Source organism: Elgaria multicarinata, chromosome 12 (assembly GCF_023053635.1).
Source record: "Elgaria multicarinata webbii isolate HBS135686 ecotype San Diego chromosome 12, rElgMul1.1.pri, whole genome shotgun sequence".
NCBI lineage: Eukaryota > Metazoa > Chordata > Lepidosauria > Squamata > Anguidae > Elgaria > Elgaria multicarinata.
Genome location: NC_086182.1, coordinates 28859106 through 28885249, shown reverse-complemented (window position 1 = coordinate 28885249; position 26144 = coordinate 28859106). Strand labels below are relative to the sequence as shown.

Here is a 26144-nt window from a genome sequence, read left to right as displayed (position 1 = left end):
TGGATTTGTTCAGTCCAAAGGAGCCACAAAGAGAAGGTCCGAACAGCTTTTGCTTCTATTTTCGATTAACCACAGTTTAGTGCTCCGTCTGAACCCTAAACTGCAGTTAAACTTAACAATGATTAAGTGAAGCATGCCAGTTTCATAAACTGAAGTTTGAACTTGGTTTGTTTTTGTAAACCATAGTTAAAACAAACTGTAGTTTGTCTGCAATTAGCATCAGGTTTGGTATAGTAAAGTGTGAGCTAAGAAGACCCTGGTTCAGTCTTAGCTCAGTTATAAGAAGCTGATTTAGGCTTGATTTAAAGATTCGCCCAGCCTTCTCTAACCTAGCACCCTCTAGAAGTTTTGGACTACAACTTCCATCAACCCAGTTAGCATGGACAATGGTTGGGGTTATGGGAATTGTAGTCCAAAACATCTAGAGGGCACCCAAATTGCTATCTCTTAACCTGTGTGTGAGATTATAATGATATTAATCTAAAGTACGTGGTTATTGTAAGAATTGGCAAACCAATAATCTGAAGTGTTTCAAACACTATGCAGGCTTAAACGTTATGTACAACGAGAGCTATTGGCTGAGTTTGGATGCAATGGTAAGCCAGAGTTGACGGCTTATGAATTCTCCTCTAGTTCTCGGGTGCTTCCATGAGCCGATGGAAACTTTTGCTTACGATTTCAACTAGCCACAGTTAGTTCAAACCCGGAGAAACTGTTTGGCATTAACTAAGGTTTACGGAAACAAACCACTTTCAAAATACAGGTTCTGATCCTGGCTTGCTTCCCTAAACCATAGTTAAGGCTAGCCAGAATTCTGAGTTCACCCATAACAAAACCTCATTGGCTTTCCCCTGGGCCGGTCAGTGTTTCCCAGCCTAGCTTACCTCTCACAAGGTTGTTGTGAGGCTAGTATGTAAGTCCTGTGTATGTTCCTCTAAGCTCTTTGATGGAGCATCAGGTGGGAGTGATTTTCAGCTTACTTTACGCTGGATTTTTTGGTGACCAGCGAGAACTGAAGCAGTCTAAAGTTAATTGATAGGAATTGCCTCCTTGATCCACGTTGCACATGACGCAGGATGTTTAACTCAAATGGCAAGTTTGGCATCCTGGTTGACGGTATTTAAGGTCTCTTTCTTTTGTCCTCTCTTTCAGCCGGTACTTGAACAAAGCTTTCCACGTCTTGTCCAAGAAGGGCAGATTCTCCTCTTCGTTTGTTAATAACGTCGTCTCCCACACGGAAACGGAGCGGGCTGGGCCCGCTTGGATGCTGCTGGCAAAGGTGTCCGGCTCATCGCCCAAGCTGGACTACTCGAAAATAATTGAAGCCTGGGACAGTATTGGCAGGTGAGTGAGACCACTGTGCAGCCACTGTGTCCTTCAGGGGAGAAGGATTTTCCTCTTTAGCTGACTTTGAACTAAACATCTTCCTCCGGGTTTTCCAGGCAGCACGAAGCCAGCTTGGAGACCACGGTGCACGTCCTGTGTGTGATCGGGAGCATTGCAAAGCACCTGCCTAGCAGCATCCAAAACAGGTTAAAAGGTGAGTGCCTCTTTCAAAGCCCTGTCGGTGTCGCTCCCAGAACCAGCTTTGCTTTGGATTTGAACTCTCTCCCGCGTCTCTAGTGCCAGCATCTGCTCACGCTCCGTGTTCGGCCTCTTTTTCCCCCCAGGTGATATCAAGTCTTGGCTGCAGGACTTCCAGTGTCCTCTGGAGGCCATCAGCCCAGCTGTCGAGACTTTACAGAAACTTTGCTTTGCCTCCACAGATGACTCAAAGGAAACACTGGTGAGGTTCAGAAGATCACCTCCTAAGCTATGTATTTACCTCTCCCCCTCCCGTCTCTCTCTCTCTCTCTCTCTCTCTCTCTCTCTCTCTCTCACACACACACACACACACACACACACACACACACACACACGGTGGCTTCCCTTCTTGAAACAGCAGCTGCATCAAACAGCCTTTGTCTTTGCACCTGGGTTCCCATTTTCCACTTTCAGTGTAGGGCTAGATCTGCTATTGTGCCATTTACTCTACAGAGCACAATGCACAGAGAAATGGGCAATTTGAGAGGAGGGGAGGGGAAAACCTCACCCATTCAGGGCTGACTGTGCAGATTCTTCTCAGCCTTTTTTATTGATAGTTCTTTGATCATGAATAATGATGGTCAGATTGACCCCCAAACGCATTCATTACTTTCTTGGAAACTAATGAATGTATCTGTGTAACCTCAGATTAGAGTTCTCCTTTAATTTGAGGTCCTGTTCTCTCTCTCTCTCTCCCTCTCTCTCTCTGTGTGTGTGTGTGTGTGTAGTATTAAACTGCACCTTGGGAGGTGTTTGGAATCTATTCCATTAGGACCTCATGCATCACCATATGATGTACCCCTTCCTGATTGGTTTCCACATGGTCTTTTGAATTAATGTTAATTCACTGTGGCCGATTGATATAAGGAGGAGAAAGATATATGGATCAGGATATGTAGGTGTATAGAACCGACATGCCTGTTTCTTCGAACATGATTGGTTTGTGGAAAGAGTTCAGATGCCAGCCTTTTTAAGCTTGCTACAAAGCTGAGTATTGCGAATGCACAGGTTTTGAGCAGTTAGCTGAATAATTAAGAAATCTAGCGGCATCACTAATAATGAAACAAAGAGTAGCTATTGACAGTTCACAAATGGGCAGCAGGGTGGTTGTCGGCTTTAGATCACACCAGGATATTACATCACAGTTTGAAGCTGGCTTAATATCCTGGCTTGTTCCAACTTCAGTTTGAACAAAAGAGGAAACTATGGTTTAATTAGACGCTTCCTGGTTTTGCTGGCTCGTTCCATGAAGAAGCTGCATGCTCAGGCAAAAGCCTCGTTTCTTTGCTCGTTTCACGGCAAAGAAAAACTGCCATCTTCGACCGTGTGGGCAGGATTATGCTCCGTGCGGTGCCTTGAAAGTGCTTTTTGGTTTTGGGACTTCCGTGTTAGATGGGGAAGAAGGAAGGGGTGTCAGGGGGAGATGTTCTGTTTCCTTCGCAAATGTTAAAATCAAGTGATTCCCTCCCCCCCCCCACCGGTTGTGTTTGACCAGGAGCTGCTGAACGATGTATTTGGAGATATTGTATCTACATGTGAGCTCTGCATCTCAAACATCATCCTCCAAGAGCATGGAACAGAGCAGCTTCAAGAGGAAATCTTGGTAAGTAAGGCCAGGCACAGCGCTAGCATTCTGGAATCCTTAAGTTCTGTTGTTGTAATAATAATAGTCCAACCTACATGCTAAACCAGGGATGGCACAGAGCTAGAAACATGTACCGCATGCTCTTTTGCACCTCCTTGGCAATGCTCTCTTTTTGATTATGGCACTACTTGTTTTGGACAGGTGAGGCATCTCTTCACCTTGGGTGAGTCTGCCCAGCTGTGCCCAGCCCGAGTGGAAAAACGTGTCTTCTTGTTGATACAGTCCATCCTGGCTAGTCCTGACATCATGAAGCAGAGTAAGACCTTCCTCTTCCTTGGGCTTGTCTCAGTTTTCTACTGAGGCTGTCCCCTGCCTGCTTTGAGTCCCGTTCTAACTCCTGCTGCATTGTTTCCTAGTGCCCAGCCCCCTGGATAACGAAGACCTTCCTCCATCTCAGCCACTGTCCCAGTTCAGAGGCTCCGTGATGCCTTCTGTGGTCCGAGCACATGCGTTCATCACGCTCGGTAGGAGTTCTCCTTTTAGGCAGGACGCCTTGCCGCCTGCCATTTCTCCTTCTCCTTCCCTAATCTGCATTGATACCACATATGAATTTGTTTTAAATAAGTACACGCACACACACCGTCTTTCCCGTCTTTCAGGGTTCACGAGGAGCCTTAACAACGAGATCAAAGCAATCGAGTTCTTAAGAATCACAATAGAAATGGCAGTATCGTTTTAAAAAGCCAGCAAATTATACAGCACTGCAGCCACAGGATTGGGTAACGAATGGCCCGAGACTTAAGTTGTCATTGAAAGGGTATTTATTGAGGTGTCAGGCAAGTCTGCCTTCGACGGGAGTTCCATGAAAAAGGGGTGACCCACCCACTTTTGACTCTGCCTACCACTGACATGCCCCACCCAAAACAGATTACCCGCAAGGGAACATGGCCTTTGACAGAAAGAAGTTGCTCACTGTTGGCTTGGAGGTACCAGCTAGAACAACTAACTGGCTGTGTGATTCCGCCTTCAGGTTTCTAAATACCCGTATTTCTTCGATTCCAAGACGCCATCGATTCTAAGATGCACCCCATTTTTAGAGATGTTTATTTGAGGAAAAAGGGCATCTTAGAATCGAAGAAATACGAACAAAGACACGCCCTTTACCAACATAACTGGCTTCCTCCTTAAGCATTCCTCACAGCCGCTTTCCTACTCTAGCCTTACAGAAAAAGGGCGGTAACATACAGCCCAATTTCCCCGCGCTAATCTCTCCCAAAAGCGCCGAGCCCGCCCCTGCGCGATTGCACGCGGGGTGGGGAGAGCGGCTGGAGCGCAGAGCAATAGGCGCCGTCCGAGGACCGTCACGTGCTCGAGACCGTCTGCCGCCCCCTCTCTTGGAAAGAGGCGAGAGCGGCTCCACGTCACGTGGCCTCCTCCGCTATTTCTACCTAGACAGGATTTGTGTGTGTGTGTGTGTGTGTGTTTTGTTTTGCGATCCCATCCGATCTCTCTCTCTCTCTCTCTCCAATTCTGGGTTGCCGGAGGGTTCGCGCCCCTCCCATTTGGCTGGGGCCTCACGCCAGGCTTTTGCTCTCTTGCTTCTCGTCTCGCGCCGGCTCCGGCGAGCCGGGAAGGTCAGTGCAACAGCAATTTGCAGGCGAGACAGAGCAGGCAGGGCACAAAGGGCGGTAGATGGTTGCTGCTGCTGTCTTCCCCCACCACCACCACCACCACCCTTTTTCTCCACAGGACGCGGGAAGTGGTGTGTGCTTAAACCCACACCAACAAACCGTTGCTTGCTTGTTGTGATTGTTCTGAGGCGGGGGCTAAGGATTAAGCCGCTCCCCTTTTTTCTTCCTTTTATCTCTCTTGCAAATGTACGTTGCTGTGCGGGGAAGGGTTGGAGGCGATTATTACCGTATTTCTTCGATTGTAAGACGCAGCCCATTTTTAGAGCTGTTTATTTAGGGGGAAAAGTGCGTCTTAGAATCGAAGAAATACGGTAAGTTGGCAGTCCAAATCCCAGCGGAGCAGTCGATCCTTTCCCCCCCAGAAAGTGAGAGCACTTGATGAGAACATCTAGCTGCTCTTTCAAAATGGCGGTGGGTGGCCCAAATAGACGGCCTTTTTTATTCCCTCTGGGTCTTGAGCCGCTCGATCCCGAGGAACTGTTGTTTCTGGTTTGCTCCTTCTCTCTTGGTTTTGTTTGCTCTGGCTCCGCCTGCAGCCTCGGCGAGGGGACCCACCTGGTCTCTCGATCCTGATCCTCCCCTCCTGGTTCTGTGACAGGTAAGCTTTGCCTGCAGCACGAGGACCTGGCGAAGAAATGCATCCCTGCACTGGCTCGAGAACTAGAGGTGTCCAAAGACGTGGCCGTCCGCAACAATGTCGTCATCGTGATGTGCGACCTTTGTATCCGCTACACCACCATGGCGGACAGGTACATCCCGGATGTCTCCATGTGCTTGAAGGACCCGGAGCCTTTCATCAGGAAGCAGTCGCTCATTCTCCTTACCAACCTTTTGCAGGTGAGTAAATCAGACACCAGGGTCACTTCTGTCTTCCAGAATCACTGATTCTGATGTCGACTACGAGATGTCGTTGCTGTATGGTGCAATTCCATTTAAAAATCCAAGAAAAAAATCGGGAAACTTAGTTTCCTGGGTATCTCTGATTTCATGTTGATTTATAAAATACAACTTTCTAGCCCTCATGGTGTCAAATGAGAGATGCTATAACCGAGTGCAGGACTTCGGAGAGATGTGGCATCAGTTCCCTACTGCCACCTTGAATGTCATGTGAACCATTCCTTACCATGGTGGCTACTTCAGGGAGGAAGCAGCAGCCAGGCACCTCTCCATCGTGCCTGGGTCCAGCTTCAGCTGAGAGCCCCCTCCCTCCTGCTACCAACTGTCTCTGCAGAGGCCACCAGTGAGGGAGGAAGCAGCAGCCAGGCACCTCTCCATCGTGCCTGGGTCCAGCTCCAGCTGAGAGCCCCCTCCCTCCTGCTGTCAACTGTAACTGCTGAACTTTACAACTAAGATTGTAGTGCCTGAATTTGCTTTCCTTTCCCCCCTCCTCCTCCTCCTCCCTCCCAATCCCCTTTCCTTTTGTGCCATGTCTTTTAGATTGTAAGCCTGTGGGCAGGGACTGTCAAGAAATACTTTTGTAAGCCGCCCTGAGAGCCTTTTTTGGCTGAATGGCGGCATAAAAATCCTTAAATAAAATAAATAAAAATACATAACCATGGTTTAAGCACACTCACTAACCACTGGCTGCAAAAAGGTTTGTGGCCTAACCTTGGCTTTAGGATGCTGTCTGAACAGGCCCACAGTCTACCAGTTTAACCAACTTCACAAGGTGATTGTGAAGATTAAATAGGGGAAGGGGCCAAGGGTGAGATCAAATGTATTCTGAAAAAAAAAATGAAGATATGCTTGAGAAATGTGTAAAATCTTAGAAGATAAAGGTGGGCTGAATATGATTTCCAATGCCCTATTTAGCTCCTCCCTATTATTATTTATTATTATTTATTGCATTTGTATACTGCCCCATAGCCGAAGCTCTCTGGGGGGGTTCACATAAGATAAAACCACTTAAAAACAATACACAAAGATTAAAAACCACAAAAACAAGCAAAATACACATACATTTAAAACCACTATAACAACTTTAAAAACAATGAGCCAAAAAAACAGACCCACGGTCATTACATATTGCTAAATGCCTGGGAGAAGAGAAAAGTCTTGACCTGGCGCTGGATAGATGGCAATGCCGGTGCCAGGCGGGCCTCGTCGGGGAGATTGTTCCACAATTGGGGGACCACTACAGAGAAGGCCCTCTCTCTTGTCGCCGCCCTCCGAGCCTCTCTCAGAGTAGGAACCCGGAGGAGGACCTTAGATGTTGAACGTCGTGTTCGGGTAGGTTCATGTCAGGAGAGGCGTTCCGTCAGATATTGTGGTCCCAAGCCGTGTAAGGCTTTGTAAGGTTTAAACCGGCACCTTGAATTGGGCTCAATATGGCTAGCTAAAGTAAAAACTGCAGTATAAATTACGGTTTATTTACTTATTTAATATTTATACACCGCTCATTCAGAATTTCGGAGCGGCGGACAAAATAAAGTAGAATAAAAAGTACATTTTTAAAAGAAACAAAGTACAAAGGGACCCCTCTCGTGCAAGCCCTGAGTCATTACTGACTCTTGGAGGGACGCCAGCTTTCGCTGACGTTTTCTTGGCAGGCCTTATAGCGGGATGGTTTGCCGTTGCCTTCCCCGGCCGTGATTCCCTTTCCCCCAGCTAACTGGGTACTCATTTTACGGACCTCGGGAGGATGGAAGGCTGAGTCGACCCGAGCCGGCTGCCTGAACCCAGCTTCCGCTGGGATCGAACTCAGGCCGTGGGGAGAGTTTCGGCTGCAGAAACTGCTGCTTTACAGCTCTGCGCCACACGAGGCTCATGCAAAGGGACCCACGGCTGGTGATTAAGGGAAGGCGTCCTGAAAGGACGACGTTTTCAGGAGGCGCCAGAAGGAATACAACGTTGGCACCTGCCTGACCAACAGAAGCAGGGGATTCCATAGGATGTGGGCAAGCGGGTGGGTCATATTCAGCTTTCCTTAACGCAGGTTTTGGATCTGCCATGACGCAGTTCATTTGTGTGTGTGCGGAACCCCTGACACTAACACACAACTTGAGAAACTGCCAAGAAGGGCAAGTCCAAGATTTGCAGTGGATGCTGTTGTGTTTGTTTGTGTGCGGTGACCTTGTGTGTCCTGAGTTGTACCTGAAGCATGTCCGTTCTCTTTGTTTTCGGATAGGAAGAATTTGTGAAATGGAAAGGATCCCTCTTCTTCAGATTTGTCAGTGTTCTGGTGGACCCGAACGAGGACATTGCCAGGTAAAGAACAGGCCATGGGTAGAGCTCGGCAGCAGTTCCGTGTTCTGCTGAAACCAGAAGTGTGTTTTGAGTAAAGATGCAGGAGAAGCTTGAGATAGACTTCGGATTTCTAAGAATCAGACCTGTGGAATCTGGATATTTACTTTCCTGAAACTTATGAAAATTTATTCACAGGAAAATATGCACGTTTCTCCTGAGACATATGCCATGCTGGAAAATATATGTGGGGAAAAGTTTTTATTTATTTATTTATTTATTTAAGGATTTTTATGCCGCCATTCAGCCAAAAAAGGCTCTCACGGCGGCTTACAAAAGTATTTCTTGACAGTCCCTGCCCACAGGCTTACAATCTAAAAGACATGACACAAAAGGAAAGGGGATTGGGAGGGAGGAGGAGGAGGGGGGAAAGGAAAGCAAATTCAGGCACTACAGTCTTAATTGCAAAGTTCAGCAGTTACAGTTGACAGCAGGAGGGAGGGGGCTCTGAGCTGGAGCTGGACCCAGGCACGGTGGAGAGGTGCCTGGCTGCTGCTTCCTTCCTCATTGGAGGCCTCTGCAGAGACAGTTGACAGCAGGGGGGAGGGGGCTCTCAGCTGGAGCTGGACCCAGGCATGATGGAGAGGTGCCTGGCTGCTGCTTCCTCCCTCACTGGTGGCCTCTCCAGAGACAGTTGACAGCAGGGGGGAGGGGGCTCTCAGCTGGAGCTGGACCCAGGCATGATGGAGAGGTGCCTGGCTGCTGCTTCCTCCCTCACTGGTGGCCTCTCCAGAGACAGTTGACTGCAGGGGGGAGGGGGCTCTCAGCTGGAGCTGGACCCAGGCAAGGTGAAGAGGTGCCTGGCTGCTGCTTCCTCCCTCACTGGTGGCCTCTCCAGAGACAGTTGACAGCAGGAGGGAGGGGGCTCTCAGCTGGAGCTGGACCCAAGTTGAATGGAATGGGGGACAATATCCTAAATATTATGTACTAACAAATTAATGTAAATTGTTGCAAACTTCCTTAAGGAATTTATGTATTTTCCCCAATAACGGAGGAAGGGGGGAATTCGCATCGGTCCGTGAACAGGCACAGCACAATCCACGAAACATACATGGGACAGATTTCACAAAATCTGGACAAACCCTAGTTTTGAGTACCAGAATTGAATAGAGCTTACAATCCTTATGCAAAAAAATCCACTGCTAGTTACCCCAAACGTTCTTTATTTCATCAGTATAGCTTGGGAGGTGGGGATGCCATTTTGATCAGTTGCAGACTTGGGAGCAACTGCACTACATTCAGCTTTTTTCCTCTTTCGCCAGCTGAGAGTTTTGTTCAACATCTAGCTTGACGAATTCTGGAGAACTAGAATTTTTGGTGGGGTGGATGGGGTGTTCTCTGTGTTGGGAGCACATCTCTAAAGAGCCTCCTGCTATGTACTTTGACCGAAATGCTTTTGGAGAGGCTTGTGCGAAAAATGCAGCAGCTGGTGAGGGTGTAGTTTCCCTGGAAAGTCTGCAGGGATTTTCAGTTACAACTGTTAACCCTTTCTCCGTGTGCATTTCCTTGAGATGAATCCCAAAGACATTCCCACGAAGGAAAACAGTGTGGTGTAGTGGCTAAGGTGTCAGACTGGGAGTCGGGAGATCCGGGTTCTAGTCAGTTGAAACCCACTGGGTGACTTTGGGCCGGTCACAGACTCTCAGCCCAACCTACCTCGCAGGGTTGTTGTTGTGAGGATAACCTGGAGAGGAGGAGGAGGGTTATGTACGCCGCCTTGAGTTCCTTGGAGGCAAAAAGGCGGAATAGAAATGTAATAATAAAATAAATAAAAATAAAACATGAGATTGGAACCAGCTCCTAGAGGATGCCCTAAAACGATGGTGTTTAGAACAGGGGCACCTTCGCTTTGCTTTCTTCACAAGGCCTGGAGTTGGGATAATATTTTCCTAGGCTTCTCCAGCAGGTGGGGGAATTGCTTCATCCTACTTGCAAGTTTTTTTTTTTCTAGGCACAAAATAATTGTCTGTGCAAAATACTTGGGTACTTGCCAATTTATTTACGCTGGGGATGCCCTGGATGAAAGAAAAATTAGTCAATCAATTAAATTTGCATGTCAGTAAAAAAACAGTAGTTCTGGAGCAGAAAGCAAAAGACTTCCTTAGTTTCTGGATCCTGTATAGATGCGTTATAGCTGACATCCACTGAGAAGACGTGAAAAGAGAACGCGTCTTCTAAGGTTTCTATAAGTGCGAATTATTTTTAAAATATGTGGTGCCTGCTTAATATGAACACCTTTTTAATTGGTCAGAAAGACTTCTGGAAGAAATCCTCAGGAGGAGGACCCTATTGGGAAGTAGTCCTCTTTAACCAGGTGCAGTGATTGTTCCGGCTTCCCTCTTGAGATGTTGGTGGGCTAGGTGGTCACTCAGCCTCCATCTTGGAGGCAGGGATCCTCTACTCTTGCAAGAATAGACTCCTGGCCATCTCGCCTAAGGGCCCTGGCTCCTCCTAGCCTCCTGACACGAGCTGCTTCTCTGTGGGGGTTGTCTCCAGGACCTCCAGTTTTTCCTATGAAGAGGATTCCGCCAGTGGGGCATGGCGGTCCTTGTTCTAGCTCAGTGGTTCCCAAACTTTTTCAGCTAACTGCACCTTTGGTTCCACAAACTCATGCCCACTTCCCCCTACCCTACACTATAAAAATCATTATTCAGAATAGCGGTTTTCAATGACTCACTAAGGAAGATAATAGCAATAAAATTCAAAACAGTAACAATTAATTGAATATTTATTCAAAATCTGAAGCACCCGCCACAGGCTTGCCGAGAGAGGGAGGGAAAAGAGAGCGAACGCCTCTGTTTTGCAGCCGGCATGGCGGGGCACACCAAGCAGGGCATGTCTCTTCATTAGTGTTTTGGTGCTTTTGAAACATTTCAATTCACCGTTAAAAGGACTCTTCTTAAATTATTATTATTATTATTATTATTATTATTATTATTATTTATTTATATAGCACCATCAATGTACATGGTGCTGTACAGATAACACAGTAAATAGCAAGACCCTGCCGCATAGGCTTACAATCTAATAAGTTGTAGTAAACAATAAAGAGGGAAGGAGAATGCAAACAGGCACAGGGAAGTGTAAACAGGCACAGGGTAGGGCAAAACCAACAGTGTAGAGTCAGAACAAACTCAATATTTGAAGGCTATAGGGAAAAGAAAAGTTTTGAGCTGAGTCTTAAAAGCAGTGATTGAGTTTGTAGTTCTCAAGTGTTCTGGAAGAGCGTTCCAGGCGTAAGGGGCAGCAGAAGAAAAAGGACGAAGCCGAGTAAGGGAAGTGGAGGTCCTTGGGCAGGCGAGAAGCATGGCATCAGAGGAGCGGAGAGCCCGAGCGGGGCGATAGTGTGAGATGAGAGAGGAGAGATAGGCAGGAGCTAGGCAGTGAAGAGCTTTGAAGGTCAGTAGGAGAAGTTTATATTGGATTCTGAAGTGAATTGGTCTTAATACATGTGTGGATTCTTCCCCTATATAGCTTGGGACCAAACTACCTTCTCCCATAAAAATGTCCCTGGGTTTTAAGACCTTCCGGAGAGGCGCTTCTCGGAAAAGACCACCTCGAGCACCCCCTCCTGCCGCCCCTTTGCCTCTTAGCACCCCCCTATGCAATCCCACCACCTCCAAGGGGGCAGTACCGCCCACTTTGGGAACCACTGTTCTAGCTGATGAAACAGTGCCAAAGTTTTCTAGACCTTTGTTAAGATCTCAAACTCGCCATGTGTTCTGTGACCGTCCTATCCCAGGCATTAATCACAGCATAAGCTGCAATTCACGGCACATCTGTGTGAGCTACTGTTGATCCACATTGCCTTCTCTCTCTCTCTCGTCTGAAATCCCTGCCATCAATCAGATCCTTAACAGTTTCTTGCAGATTTTCTTCATTTGGATACCCTGCTTATGTGGGGATAAAATCTGCAGGATTGGTTTGACGAAATGGGTTTAACAGTATCCTCAGGGGATTTCTCTCTCCCCCTTCCCTCCTTTCTGCTGCTTAAAAAAGGGATGTTTTGCATACATGGAGGGCACTGTGTGCTCGTTCCTTTTGGACATATATCGGTCCAGGATTTCATCCCTCGTTGTGCCCAGATACCGCATCAGTACGGGGATTGCAGAAGTTGCGTCCAGAGCCTTCCAAACTAAGGTTACAAGATTAAGTTGTTGTAAGGCTCGTTTTAGGATTGAGTTGCTTACTCAATGGGCTGTGAGTTAAGGGTCACTTCATAGGACTTTAATTACAACGTGCACTTCTTTCGTTCAGAAGGCTGTTTATTGGTCCTCTTGACTAAAAGGACGTACTTAGCATGAATAATCATAGCAAAAGACACATAGTTGGTGACTGTGATAGTGTACGTTGGATTATATCTCTTCCACCACCATCACCACCACCACCCTGTCTGCCATACAGAGACTCCATCGCTATGTAAAGCAAAGATCTTCTTTGAAGTCACCCTTAGCATCATTTGTGAACATGCCTTTAAAAATACCCTGGATTATCTGGAGATAATAGGCACGTGTGAAATCCACTTGAGCAGTGTGCATACCCAATGAAGCAGTAGGAATTGTCGTGTTTCTCAGAAAGCCCCTGCTTTCGATGGGAGACAAATGACGAGGCCTGCTAGGTAATCCACAAAGCTTTTATTAAGCCGCAAACATCTCTTCTACCTGAAGAGAGTCTAATCTCTTGGAAACTTCCCCCTAGGCAAAACTATGCAAACTAAGCGAGACAATTGTCCGACCAAGGAGAACAGGAAGCCCCTTCCCAAACGCCCGTAACTTCAGAGAGCCTGGTGTGGAGGCAGGTTCTGGCGCAATCCTAGTTGGGCCGACTTTCTCACACCTTCCTTCCGCTCTGTGCGTTTTAGCTTCTGGCGGACCCTAGCATCAGCTAGCTTGTCGGGGCGCTCACCTCCAGAAGAAGGCTCACTTCCCACTGTGTGTGTAGGATTTGGCCTTGAGGAGATAAGCTCTGGAGAGGGCTGACTCCCAGCTGGTGAATCGCCCGTGAGAACTTCCTCCCCCACTGGTACAGCCTAGCTGGTGTCTGGTGCTGCCTCCTCTAGGTCCGAATCTGATTCTGATTGATTACCTGAAACACCTTCTCCCAAAACAGGGGCAGTAGGGTTAGACATGACAGGAATTGCCTTTCCATCGAAGTTCTGTTCTTTCCAGCAGACATCTAGGGGGTTCTGGATGAAGGCAATCACCTTTCCTTCATCCAGTACTCCCATATCTTGCTTCTGAATAGGAAGGTTGCTTTTAATTGACCATGCCTAATTGCTGTTGCTGGACCTCTCCAACAATTTATCTTACCCTTTCTTAAAGTCAATTAAGTCAGTCACTGTTGCTACATCTTGTGCCCAGGCGTTCCGTAAGTTTAATTACGCATTAATTTTGAACACTGCGTGACTTTTAATTCTACTCCTCTGTATCTCAGTCATTCTCCAACAGGCAAGTTCCCACCACCACCACCACCACCATAGCAGCTTGTTTTTCATTTATGCTGAGAGCGTAGCAGTGGATTTATTTTCCTGTGGCGCTCATCAATATTGCAACTAAAAGCTGCCCAGCGATTCATGGGCTATTCTCAATAAGTACCCACGCATAGGGGGGTGAGTCAGTTTATTAAAACCACGCTTCATCGTTGTGGATTCCAAGCTGAGACTCGGGCCGGGAAGACCCGATCTCCTTAATAAGATCTTGCTAGCACGGGTGACTGCTAGTTAATTATCACAAACACTGTAATTACTGTCGGTGTTTACTGTTCAATTGAGTTATTCCTCTTTAATTATGTTGAATTATAATTAGAAGCGAAATTGCAGGATGGGCCCTGAAAGCTTTTTCGAAGGAGCCCTGGGTAAGCGAGCGGCATCAAAACAGACCCTGTGCTTCTTAAAACACGTTGGCGTTTAAGCGAGACTCTGGTTTGAGAGGGGGCTCCAATCTGAAAGGGGGGCTTATTCCATTTGGTGTCAGTTTTGGGGCTTCTCTGTTTGGCGCTCAGCTGGTTACTTGCAGAATGCTAGGGGTGCACCACGTCACCAGTCGAGAGAAAGGTCGGCCGGCGACTTGGGTCACGGTATTTCGAGGAAAGAGCTTAAAGTGCCTGTTAAATCAGTGCTGTGTGAACCGTGCTGAAAATCGACATTTTGCACCGATAAAGATTGGATTCGCATTATGCATATGAAGCAGGCTTGCATACATTTGCACGACGAAGCTGGCTGAGGGGACGTACTAGAGACACTGAAGCTTCACCTCTGGAAATCCTTCTGCCCTTCCTTCCCTCCCCCCTCCCCCCCCCTCCATGTACCAAGCTCTCATCAGCCACTTTCCTTGGAATTTGGAGACTAAAGTTATGTATTTATTATTGCCTTGACATCCTGCCCTTTTCCCGTTTTGCAAAGTGTCAGACATAGTCCTCTTTCTCTCCCTTTTATTCTCACAACAACCTCTTCACAGCTCACCCCTTTCTGATCGCCTAATCAGCTTAAAGCACCAAGTACATTTTTAGTGTGTGTGTGTGAATTGGATGCCTTGTACCTGGGCTCTGGAAGATAACACAGTCTCCCTAGGCAGCCTGTCCTCTTGCTGTACTGATCTGATCTGACATTTAAGACGTGTCGTTGTCCCCCGTCTCCCATTTTAAGCTTGTTTTTCACTGCACCTGATCAGGTGGCCAAGGGACCCAATCTGGTCCCAGCAACGTTGCCAATTCCAAAGATGCCCGCACCACCACTCCAGTCTGCCTCAAAAGACTTGCATTGCACTCTCCAAAGTCAAGACGTAGGCAACATGCCCTGATGGTTGTGTGCTACCTCCAGTATCCGAGGCAGTAAGCCTGTGCGCACCAATTGCTGGGGAACATGGGCGGGAGGGTGCTGTTGCACCATGTCCGGCTTTGTTGGTCTCTGGTCAACAGCTGGTTGGCCACCGTGTGAACAGAGTGCTGAACTAGATGGACCCTCAGTCTGATCCAGCAGGGCTCTTCTGATGTTCTTAAACCTGCCCCTGTTCCCTGACCTACAGAGGCTCTTGAGAATTCTCCTCTGTAGCCCAGCGCTCCTATGCATGAACCAAAGCAGGGGGCGGGGATTCAGCAGCTGGGGTTGATAAGGGATGGTGGTGGATAATGCCGACATCTCTGTTGCTACGCATACTGGAAGAAAAGGGCTAAAGAGCCCTTTGCCAGTTACTGCTCCCATGGGAGTGAGTCAGTAGGGACATAGGAAGATGCTTGATACTGAGTCAGACCAATGGTCCATCTAGTCCAGTATTGTCAACACTGACTGGCAACTGCTCTCCAGGGTTTCAGGCAGGACTTTTTCCAGCCCTACCTGAAGATACTGGGGATCAAACTCAGGGTCTTCTGCATGTTGCTGGCCCCACCTGCCCAGGTTCAATTCAAAATATAATTATTATTTATTTATTTATTTATTTATTTATTTATTTATTTATTTATTACACTTATATACCGCTCCCATAGCCAGGGCTCTCTGGGCGGTTTACAGAAATTCTAAAAGAAGGTAAAAACAAGTATACAAAATTTAAAACTCTAAAAACACAGAACATACACACATAAAGCATTAAAAACCGATTAAAAACTAAACGTGGGTAATTAGGATGTGCCGCCATATGCCTGGGCAAAGAGGAAAGTCTTAACCTGGCGCCGGAAAGATAGCAGCGTTGGTGCCAGGCGAGCCTCGTCAGGGAGATCATTCCACAGTCTGGGGGCCACCACCGAAAAGGCCCTGTCCCTCGTTGCCACACTCAGAGCCTCTCTCAGAGTAGGCACCCGGACGAGGACCTTAGATGTTGAACGTATATTATTATAATTAATAATTATAATACAATGTATTTCTTACCCGCCTCTCCCTTTGGATCTATGGGCTCCTATTTAAACAAAACATGGCCGCTGGGAGCCTGCAGACAGACGTTCTGAATCGCTCTTCTTTTCTCTGCCTCCTGCCCAGCTTGGCCAGATTCTGCTTGGTGCATCTCCTGCTCAAGAGGAACCCGGTGATGTTCTCCCAGCACTTCATCGAGTGCATCTTCCACTTCAACAGCTACGAGCGGCATGAGAAGTACAACAAGTTCTCCCAGAGTGAGCGGTCCGTGGATTTGCGGCTCTTTTCCTTTACTCCTCTAACGGCTCTAGCGTGTAGTCGCTGAGCCGGGATCCCCTTGGGGTGGAGAGCCGTCTTGTTGCTGTGGCCGGCGAATCCTCCAGCCAGAGCGGCTGGCAGTTTATATTTAGTTCACCTTTTATTAGGCGAATGCCAGCTCCCACAGCTCTGTCCCTCTGTGGTGTGACCAGATGCAGAAGACGGCGAGGCTTTGCAGATTGGGACAGGGTTGATTCTCAATGGTCAAGGGTCCTGCCAGTGGAGGCTGGTGGGGTGGTGAATCCACCCGGGGTTTCAGTCCAAACTTTCAAGGAGCTATCCAAGGTGCAATGCCTCACTGACATCAGAGCCACCAGCCTCCACTGTCTCTTCCAGGTGTAAAATGCGGGATTAGTCCCCACCCCAGTGCTGTTCTGGTGGGCCCACCCCCAAAGTGAATGACTGGTGTTTGCTTCAGTGGGACACCAATGCAGTGAGGGGGAAACTCGCCCTCCACCCCATCTTTGTCTGTGATCGGCCCTCACAGACTGGGAAGATTCAGAGGCAGGAAATGCATCTTCCTTGTATGCAAAGGTGTATTATTGGTTCATGCAATGCATGAACCCTCTCTCTCTCTCTCTCTCTCTCTCTCTCAATGTTCTGCTAGCCAAATCATAGAATCACAGAATAGCAGAGTTGGAAGGGGCCTACAAGGCCATCGAGTCCAACCCCCCCTGCTCATTGCAGGAATCCACCCTAAAGCATCCCTGACGGATGGTTGTCCAGCTGCCTCTTTGAAGGCCTCTAGTGTGGGAGAGCCCACAACCTCCCTAGGTAACTGATTCCATTGTCATACTGCTCTAACAGTCAGGAAGTTTTTCCTGATGTCCAGCTGGAATCTGGCTTCCTTTAACTTGAGCCCGTTATTCTGTGTCCTGCACTCTGGGAGGATCGAGAAGAGATCCCAGCCCTCCTCTGTGTGACAACCTTTTAAGTATTTGAAGAATGCTATCATGTCTCCCCTCAATCTTTTCTTCTCCAGGCTAAACATGCCCAGTTCTTTCAGTCTCTCTTGCCAACTCCCGTGCCATTATAGAATGTGAGGCGAACGAAGGGAGGGCCGCGGAGTTAATAGATCGAAGGGGACTTTTTATGATCAGGATCCATCTAATTGCCGTGTCACTGATACCGTTACCATGGAACCAGCAGCTTTTTGAGGCTGGGACGCTTTTGGATTGGCTGGTTTGGTTTGTCGTGAAAATTGCTGGCGGGACTTGTATCTCATATGGGATACGGTTCGTAATCAGGAGTCTCAGTGAATCTGCCTCACCTCCTCCCTAGTTGAGAGCTATGCGGGTTACATTAGCAGCCTCTCTTTCCCCTCTTCAGGAAGCAAAGTATGTGTTCGCCCTGCAGCCCCTCCCGCATCAGCTGTGTGTGTGTGTGTTGCGTGTGCTGAGTAGATCCAGAGAATGGCCGTCTGCCTGCGTGCGTGCAGCGTGTCATTTCCCCTAATGACATCCCCCCCATGTCATTCCCCTTGCGTGTGTCATAATGAACTGTGTTCCCTTGCTACAGAGAGAAGAATCTCTTTTCCCTGAAGGGCAAAGCGCACAAAGAAAAACGGATGCTGATTTACAAGTACCTGCTGGAGCATTTTACCGACGAGCAGAGATTCAGCATCACCTCGAAAATCAGCCTGAACGTCCTGGGTACGGCCGTAGCTTTGGATGCAGAATGCATCAATGGAGGGGGGGGCAGGGACGTCCGTGGGGAATTAGAGGGTCCTCCCTAAGCTGCCGTCCTCTGGGCAAAGGGTTAGTTTGAGGCCCTGCAGTCGGAGACTGCAAAACGGCTAAACGTCTGCGCTGGGAGGTTTGCCAATTCCAGATAACTCCTCAGTCACAAACTTACTACATTATAGGGCTTTTGGAAGGGTTGCTGTGCATGAAGCGCCTTGAACGTCCAAAAGTATGCTGTAACCGCTGTTATTAGCCATAGGTAGTTATGGGACTGGACCTTCCCCAGACAAGAGCTATTGGCTTGTCTGCTTACTGCTAATTTGACCCGCCCTGTTGTTAATTCCAAGGCATCCTTGCTTGTGCCTAAGACGAATTAGCCTTGTGAAGAGGGTTTGGCTGCTGTGCTCATTGCTTTCCCCATTCTTAGACTGGTGCTTTGGCAAATACATACTTTTGCTTGGGACTTAAATCCCTGGGATTCACTATTTGAAGATCAGTATCTCCTTCAGTCCATCCTTGGGCTGTGTTTAACATGATCCCTTTTTACAGGGAACGCTCTCTAGTCCTCTTCTGCGGTTACCCTTTCTTCCAAATATGCCCGGTGAAATTCTTCCATTGGTGATCAGTGCCTTCCTCATGAGAGTATCTTCATTTGATGGGCTGAGGCTTGTCCATCAGAACAAGTACCCACAGTTCTTCTAGTTCTTCCCAGAGGGTTGGGATTTGGGCTCTCTGCGCAGATCGCTCTTGAGGAACGGGGTTCTTAAAACCAAACGCAGCACATCATTCCACAACTCCCGTACACTGCGCTCAACATCTAAGGTACTCCTCCGAGTGCCTACTCCAAGGGAAGCTCAGAGGACGGCAACAAGGGAGAGGGCCTTTTCAGTGGTGGCCCCTCAATTATGGAATGATCTCCTCAACGAGGCTCGCCTGGCGCCAACATTGTTATCTTTTCGGCGACAGGTCAACACTTTTCTCTTCTCCCAGGCGTTTAACAGCATTTAACAACATATGCTAAGTTTGTTTGTTTTTTTAATGGACCCAGAACTGTTGTTGTTTAAATGGATATTTTTTATATATATATTTTTTGAAGGTTTTAAATTTTGTATACTTTTTTTTAATGTTCACTGTTCTTAACCTTTGTAAACCGCCCAGAGAGCTTCGGCTATGGGGCGGCACATAAATTTAATAAATAAATACTTAAAAACGGCCTGATTGGGTGAACTCTCCCTTGGCACGAAGAGGCGACGAATACCCCGTGTGTCTCCTAAAACAAACCTTTGGAAGTAACGGTCCCGCCCTTTCTCCGGCATTGCTTCCAGCCTGCTTTGTGGACGGAGTCCTCCCTCTGGACCTGGAAGGCAGCGAGCTTCTCTCGGACACCTTTGATATCCTGAGCTGCAAGGAGATCAAGCTGTCGGCTATGAGATCCAAGCCGGACGACGACATCCAGCCCGAGGACGACGAGTTGGCCATGGCCAATGCTGTCATGCAGGTGGCCCAGAAGAAACTCATTTCGCAAGTGAGTATCGCAGCTCCAACGTTCTTGGCATGGGTTTGGGCTCTCTGCCAGGCCTGGATATGCGTTCCAAATTCTCCAATATTGGTGGATTTCTAGGAGTGGGTTGGTCCCTCCCACAACTTGCTTCAGAGGCGGGAGTATGCAAATGGTTTGTGCTTGGTCCCTTTCAGAGCCTCCATCACTGAGAGCCAGTGTGGTGTAGTGGCTAGAGTGTCAGCCTGGGAGTCTAGAGATCCGGGTTCTAGTCCCCACTCGGCCATGGAAACCCAGTGTGTGACTTTGGGCCAGTCACACACTCTCAGCCCAACCCACCTCACAGGGATAAAATGAAGAGGAGGAGGATTATGTATGCCGCCTTGGGTCCCTTGCAGGAAAAAAGGCGGGATATAAATGCAATAATAAATAAATAAAATAAATAAATCACTTCCAGCCATGAAGGAAAGAAGCTTCCATGGAGCTCTGTGAACTTGTTCTTGGATGGATTTAACATGTGTTGATCTTAACCCTGAACAGGGAATCTTTTTCCGCACAAAAGACAGAACCAGAATCGGCCATAAGGGAAGAAGCATTGTTCACGGGATAGTTTCTGGCAAGATCAGGCAACCTAGGCAGGGGGCAACGTCCATTCAGTGCTGGTTTTGAAGGAGTAGCGTTGAATGTTTAGGAGCTTGAGCAACTGGATATCTGAATTGTTTGTTAATATATAGTGTTTTTTTCCATTTAAGTCCGCATATGGATTTCTGTTGTTTATTCATTCAGTCGCTTCCGACTCTTCGTGACTTCATGGACCAGCCCACGCCAGAGCTTTCTGTCGGCCGTTGCCACCCCCAGCTCCCCCAAGGTCAAGTCTGTCACCTCCAGAATATCCATCCATCTTGCCCTTTTCCTTTTGCCTTCCACTTTCCCTAGCATCAGCCTCTTCTCCAGGGTATCCTGTCTTCTCATTATGTGGCCAAAGTACTTCAGTTTTGCCTTTAATACTATTCCCTCAAGTGAGCAGTCTGGCTTTATTTCCTGGAGTATGGACTGGTTTGATCTTCTTGCAGTCCACGGCACTCTCAGCACCACAGTTCAAAAGCATCTATCTTCCTTCGCTCAGCTTTCCTTATGGTCCAGGTCTCGCAGCCATAGGTTACTACGGGGAATACCATTGCTTTAACTATGCGAACCTTTGTTGTCAGTGTGGTGTCTCTGCTCTTGTAGTGTCACAAAAAATCCTTGGGATTTTCTCAGAAACATGGTCTGAAGATGCTCCTGACTCTTGGACGCCGTCGTGGGCGCCCTTCACGGGACACTGTACCTCTCCTTTTGCATGGAGCTAGCCCTGCTCACCTGAAGCCCTCTCTCTGTTCAATCCATTCCGTAGGTTCAGAAGAAGAATTTTGTCGAAAACATCATTCCAATCATCACTTCCCTGAAGACCTCGTTGGAGCAAAGCCGGCTTCCGGCGCTGAGGGACCTCATGAACTATCTCCGGGTAATGTTTAACGCCAACGTCGTGCCATTAAACTCCACGTCCGCAACAGCCCCTGACCTGAATCTTTGCTGCTTTCACTGTCAGTTGTTGCCCAGTCCTGGTTGCCACGTTGCATTGTGATGCTGCGTGTGCTTACTGTCCTGAGGTATGAGATACGGACAGCAGAGAGATGTGGGAGTGAGGGGAAGGACATGGCTACAAGCCAAGGCTTTGGCAGGTTGGTTGGAAGAAGCGGGCCTGATGTAGCCCGCAGGATGTCTGTTGAGGAACAAGGCCGTGTTCTCCTGAGGTAGGTTGTATGGCCAAAACCCTTGGGGTTCCCTTCAAGAGAGAAGCTTTGAACTGTGGGCCTAAATGATGAATGGCCAACTTGTAGTGTGGGTACCAGTACGGGTGGACAGGAGCTAGAAGTTCTCTAGGTCTGACTAGGACAGAGGGTGCAGAGACCCCACAGGCCGAATCCAGGCTGGAGTCACAAGACGGCCTCGTCCCTTTCCCCTGGTTGCTTGTGGGTTTCCTAGCTTTTGTACAGTTTTTAAGCCATTCTAAAAGCCTGAAACTCCTCTCCTAAGGCTTAAGTTACTGGCAGGAAGGGCTTTAATTTATTTATTACATTCATATTCCGCCTTTGTTCCTTCACAGAACCCATAAAAGTCCTCCCCATTTCTATCCCCACAACAACAACCCTGTGAGGTAGGCTGGGCTGAGAGTCTGTGACTGGCCCAAAGTCACCCAGTGGGTTTCCATGGCCAAGTGGGGACTAGAACCCGGATCTCCCGACTCCCAGTCCATCACCACACTGGCTCAATGGCCCCGGCCCCTAGAATAAGCCCCCCCTGACAGCATCCCTGTAACATAAACCGGTCCTTGGGCAACACCAGTGGGCTAGGATTTGGACATTGTCCGCTCCAACCCGTCTCCCCAACACTGCTGTACTGCCTGCTTCTTGGCTCAGCAGACTTGCCCGGGGGACAAACTGCCACCCCATATGTACTGCAAATTTATTTGTTTCTTGCACTTATATACCGCTCCCATAGCCAGGGTTCTCTGGGCGGTTTACAGAAATTCTAAAATTAAGATTAAAACGAGTATACGGAATTTAAAATTCTAAAACACGGAACATACACACATAAAGCATTAAAAACCGTAAAAACAACCTAAACATGTGGGTGATTAAGATGTGCCGCCATATGCCTGGGCAAAGAGGAAAGTCTTAACCTGGCACCGGAAAGATAGCAGCGTTGGCGCCAGGCGAGCCTCGTCAGGGAGATGGTTCCATAGTCTGGGGGCCACCACCGAAAAGGCCGTGTCCCTCGTTGCCACACTCTGAGCCTCTCTCGGAGTAGGCACCCGGAGGAGGATCTTCGATGTTGAACGCAGTGACCGGGTATATTCACGTCGGGAGAGGCGTTCCATCAGGTATTGTGGTCTCTAGCTGTGTAAGGCTTTATAGATCAAAACCAGCACCTTGAATTGGGCTCGGAAACATACAGGCAGCCAGTGCAAGCGGACCAGAGCAGGTGTTACATGGTCGAACCTTCTGGTTCCCAAAATCAATCTGGCCTAAATGTTCACCTAAGACTGGTGCTTTCTCCCACACTTTGGTATGCCAGTGGCATCCACTGGCATATTTTTTACACTGAGGTCACTGGGTCACCAGGACATACTGGTTGGATGCTGACGGCTGGGTTAGGAGCACCGGCTGTGCTTGAGGTCATTCCCTTTCTTCCATGCTTGGTTCAATGGACTAGGACAGCCTCCGCCGTGCCCCGCTCCTGTTTCTCTCCATGTTAGCCAAGAGCTGCTGGCCTTCCTCCCTCCTGGTCTTCACTCCTACCCCTTTCCCTCCAAATTTGACAATATTTATTTACATCCCGCCCTATATCACAAGGATCTCAGGGCGACGTATGGATGAAACCATACCTATAAAATAGAACAATAAATGCAGAACTCAAACAAATCAAACCATTAATACATTAAAACCAATATGAAATAAGCAACGTCGTGGAGCAAACGTACGCTCAGAGTTCTCTGGGCCTGACGTATTTCAGGCTTGGGGTGGGGGAAGCAACGGGGCGGCCCTCTTCCGGTGTGCCTCGCCAGTCTCTTGGGATCTGGGTTGAGGGTTGTGTACAGTAACTGGCCGGGAAGGCCGTCCGTGGACCTGCGGCCAGAGAGTCAGTTCCTTGCTAGACCAGGGGAGTCCGTTCGTGACTCGCTGCCTTTTGGCCCCGAGAGAGTTGGCTTGAACGCGGGCAGAAAGCGCCGCCGGCCCTGCCCTCAAACTCCGTTACGTCTTCCCAGGAGGTGATGCAGGATTACCGGAACGAGATCAAGGAGTTCTTTGCTGTGGACAAGCAGCTGGCGGCCGAACTGGAGTACGACATGAAGAAGTACGAAGAGCAACTGCAGCAGGAATCTGCGCTTGGCCAGGAGCCGCCCGGAGAGACGGAAGCCCTTAACGCTGTGGTGGCAGTGCAGGTAGCAGCCCCCACCCGAGTGAGCAGGTGGTCACGTTGCTGTTGGTGCCAACCGCCCCTTTTGCGGTCAATAGGCCGATGCCTGAGCTCTTCAAAAAGAGTCTGTCAGCAAATCCAGCTGGTGCTTTTTTAATAATGATGATCATAGAATCATAGAATAGTAGAGTTGGACGGGGCCTAAAAGGCCATCGAGTCCAACCCCCTGCTCAATGCAGGAATCATGATGATGATGCAATTGCATCTTCTCCCACCAAAAATAGTTTAGAGTGAGTTTTTCTTCTGGATTTTTTTGGCGGGGGGGGGGGCAAAATGTGAAATGACCCCCTTGTCATAGGCTGAGGCGGCTGTCGAGAAGCAAAAACGGCCATCTTTGATCCCCTCCAGGGTGGATAAGAATCAATGATTTTTTAAAAAAATAATTAATTAAAAATCGGATTTTTTTTAACATTTAAATCGGATTTTTTTTTTAATAAAATGCTTTTTGAGGAAAAAAATCTATCTAAAGATAGTTTTGTATTTAAGATACATTATAGTCCAAAGGTTATTCATCATGAAAATATATATACAGCCTCATGCAATGTTTAAATTTTTGGGTAAATGAATTCCATTAATCCATTCGCAATGCCATGCTCTTCCAGAGGTTTCTGTAAGATTATTGGGCAATTTTTCTATCTAGAAGATATTATCACAGCTGCTTGGTTTTACAGTTCTTAAAAATGTGGATTTGTGTCTGCAGAGATCACAATCCCATTGTTCCTTTGCAAATCAGTGTACACAGAATCAACCCCTTACCAATTAAGGGCTAAGTTTTAAAAATATATATCAATGAATAGAGTGCACTTTTTGGGGGGTGGGGGGTGGAGTCACATAACTAAATTGAGTCTTTCTGAGTAGTGATTTAAATTGTGATGTAAATCACGATTTAAATCAAATTGATTTAAATCAAATCCACCCTGATCCCCTCTATGCCACAGACTCTTAGTTTGGTTTTCTCTTAGTTTTATCCCAGCCCTCTCCTAAGAATCCTGGTTATTGTATTCCTAGCAGTGACTTCTCAGCACCCTCTCCTAACTCTCCACCGACCTCATGCTAAAAACCAACCCCGTTTCAATTGTCTGAAGAGAGGAGGCGACTATTTAAATGAGCATTAATCAATGCCCTTAAACCAGTCGTCCCTCTTGCTAGACTGTGGAGACCAGAGTTCAGATCTCTTGCTGGGAATCTGTTTCTCAGCCTGGCTCTATGTCCGACCAGGGTTCCAGAATAAACGCTCCCAACCTCAACGCAGGCTGAGGGGCCTTGGGGAACTTTACAGTCAGCCTCAGTTTGCTTGTCTCTAAAACGGGAGTAATGATTGAGGAGTCATCGTGAGACCAAGGACAGGGCAAAACACCCAATGTCCTTGCTAGGCTTTGTGACAGCGTTTAAGCCCTTTGTTTTCTCCTTTAAATAGCAGTCTCCCACCTCGGAGAGAGCGGCATTTTCTGGCGATCAAAGTCAAATGGATTTTCCAGCTGCCAGAAGAGACTCCTCGCGTTTGAGATCTCCTCTTCCTTCAGCAGCTGCTGGGTTTGCTTCACTCAGGCCCGGCGTCTTGACACCTAGGCCCAGGTATACTACTCCTCAGTGGACTCCACTGATCTGTGTTCTTTAAACACAGCGTTGTCACTTCTCAGTTTTAGACCTGAAAACTGCCATTCATGCTTCTGCATCTTTTGCCACATAGACTACTGCAATGCCCTCTCCATGGGGCTGCCGTGGACGGCTCTGTAACTCTCTTCCTCAGGGGTTTGCCAAATCCTGAACTTGACTGTCTTCTGTGGGTTCTCAAAGTAGATCTGGGGGGGGGATTGTAAACGTATGGTTTTATGATGTACTAAACCAGCCTTCCTCAACCTGGGGCGCTCCAGATGTGTTGGACTACAACTCCCAGAATGCCCCAGCAGGCTGGGGCATTCTAGGAGATGCAGTCCAACACATCTGGAGCGCCCCAGGTTGAGGAAGGCTGGACTAAACTGTCACTTTATTTTGATAAGGTTTGCTGCTGCCCCCAGGCTCGTGCTGATAATGCCCACTTCTAAATCAAATGCATAAATGCACTGAGTTGCACCTCTCCAAGCGGCTCTCGCTCCAGCGCTACGAATCCAGCCGCGGCCTCACGTGATGCTCGGCGGATGACGTTCAAAGCTTGCATCCTCTGTAGCGACTCAGAACTCCAGCAACGTTTCTGCCCTTGTTCTCTTCCCCAGGAACGTGTCCCTGAGTACTTTTGCCATCCTCAACTCTGCTAAAAAAGCCACGGAGGCCGCTACCAAGCAGCGCAGCAGGAGCGTGGGAGGGAGGCCTGCATCTCCAGGGAGCAGGCAGAGCAGCAAAGGCAAGCCCGTTCACTACCAAACGGATGTGCTGTCGCAGAACAGAACCTTTGAACGCAAGCCGCTGTGGAACCAAAACGAACGTGGTGGGCCCAGCGCTTCTGGCCATAAGGGCTAGGAACTTGGATGTTTTACAGGATAAGATGAACCCGGGGATGCCGGGTTTTGTGCTGAAGGCCAAACAGTTCTCTTCCACGAGGTTGTGGAATACCACTGCCCTGCTTTTATCTTGAAGCAGTTCATAAGTGGTACGACTCTAATACTACAAGGGTCCTAAAATGTGTGTGCGTGCATGCATGGCGTCTGCAAGGTCATGTGTTCAGATTCTAATGAGGCCAGCAGGT

General features: G+C 48.1%; 1 protein-coding gene across 1 annotated transcript in view; it reads left to right on the top strand.

The window, feature by feature from the left end:
• The window catches only part of NCAPD3 (non-SMC condensin II complex subunit D3), a 65008-nt gene that overhangs the window by 30643 nt on the left and 8221 nt on the right, over positions 1-26144 (top strand). The window contains exons 17-31 of the mRNA XM_063138874.1: positions 1153-1344; positions 1443-1540; positions 1671-1786; positions 3080-3187; positions 3371-3485; positions 3586-3693; positions 5459-5697; positions 7988-8067; positions 16070-16207; positions 17780-17913; positions 19269-19468; positions 20835-20945; positions 23250-23426; positions 24879-25036; positions 25675-25802. Coding sequence (XP_062994944.1) covers positions 1153-1344; positions 1443-1540; positions 1671-1786; positions 3080-3187; positions 3371-3485; positions 3586-3693; positions 5459-5697; positions 7988-8067; positions 16070-16207; positions 17780-17913; positions 19269-19468; positions 20835-20945; positions 23250-23426; positions 24879-25036; positions 25675-25802 — 2102 coding nt within the window. The remainder of the gene's footprint in view (positions 1-1152; positions 1345-1442; positions 1541-1670; positions 1787-3079; positions 3188-3370; positions 3486-3585; positions 3694-5458; positions 5698-7987; positions 8068-16069; positions 16208-17779; positions 17914-19268; positions 19469-20834; positions 20946-23249; positions 23427-24878; positions 25037-25674; positions 25803-26144) is intronic.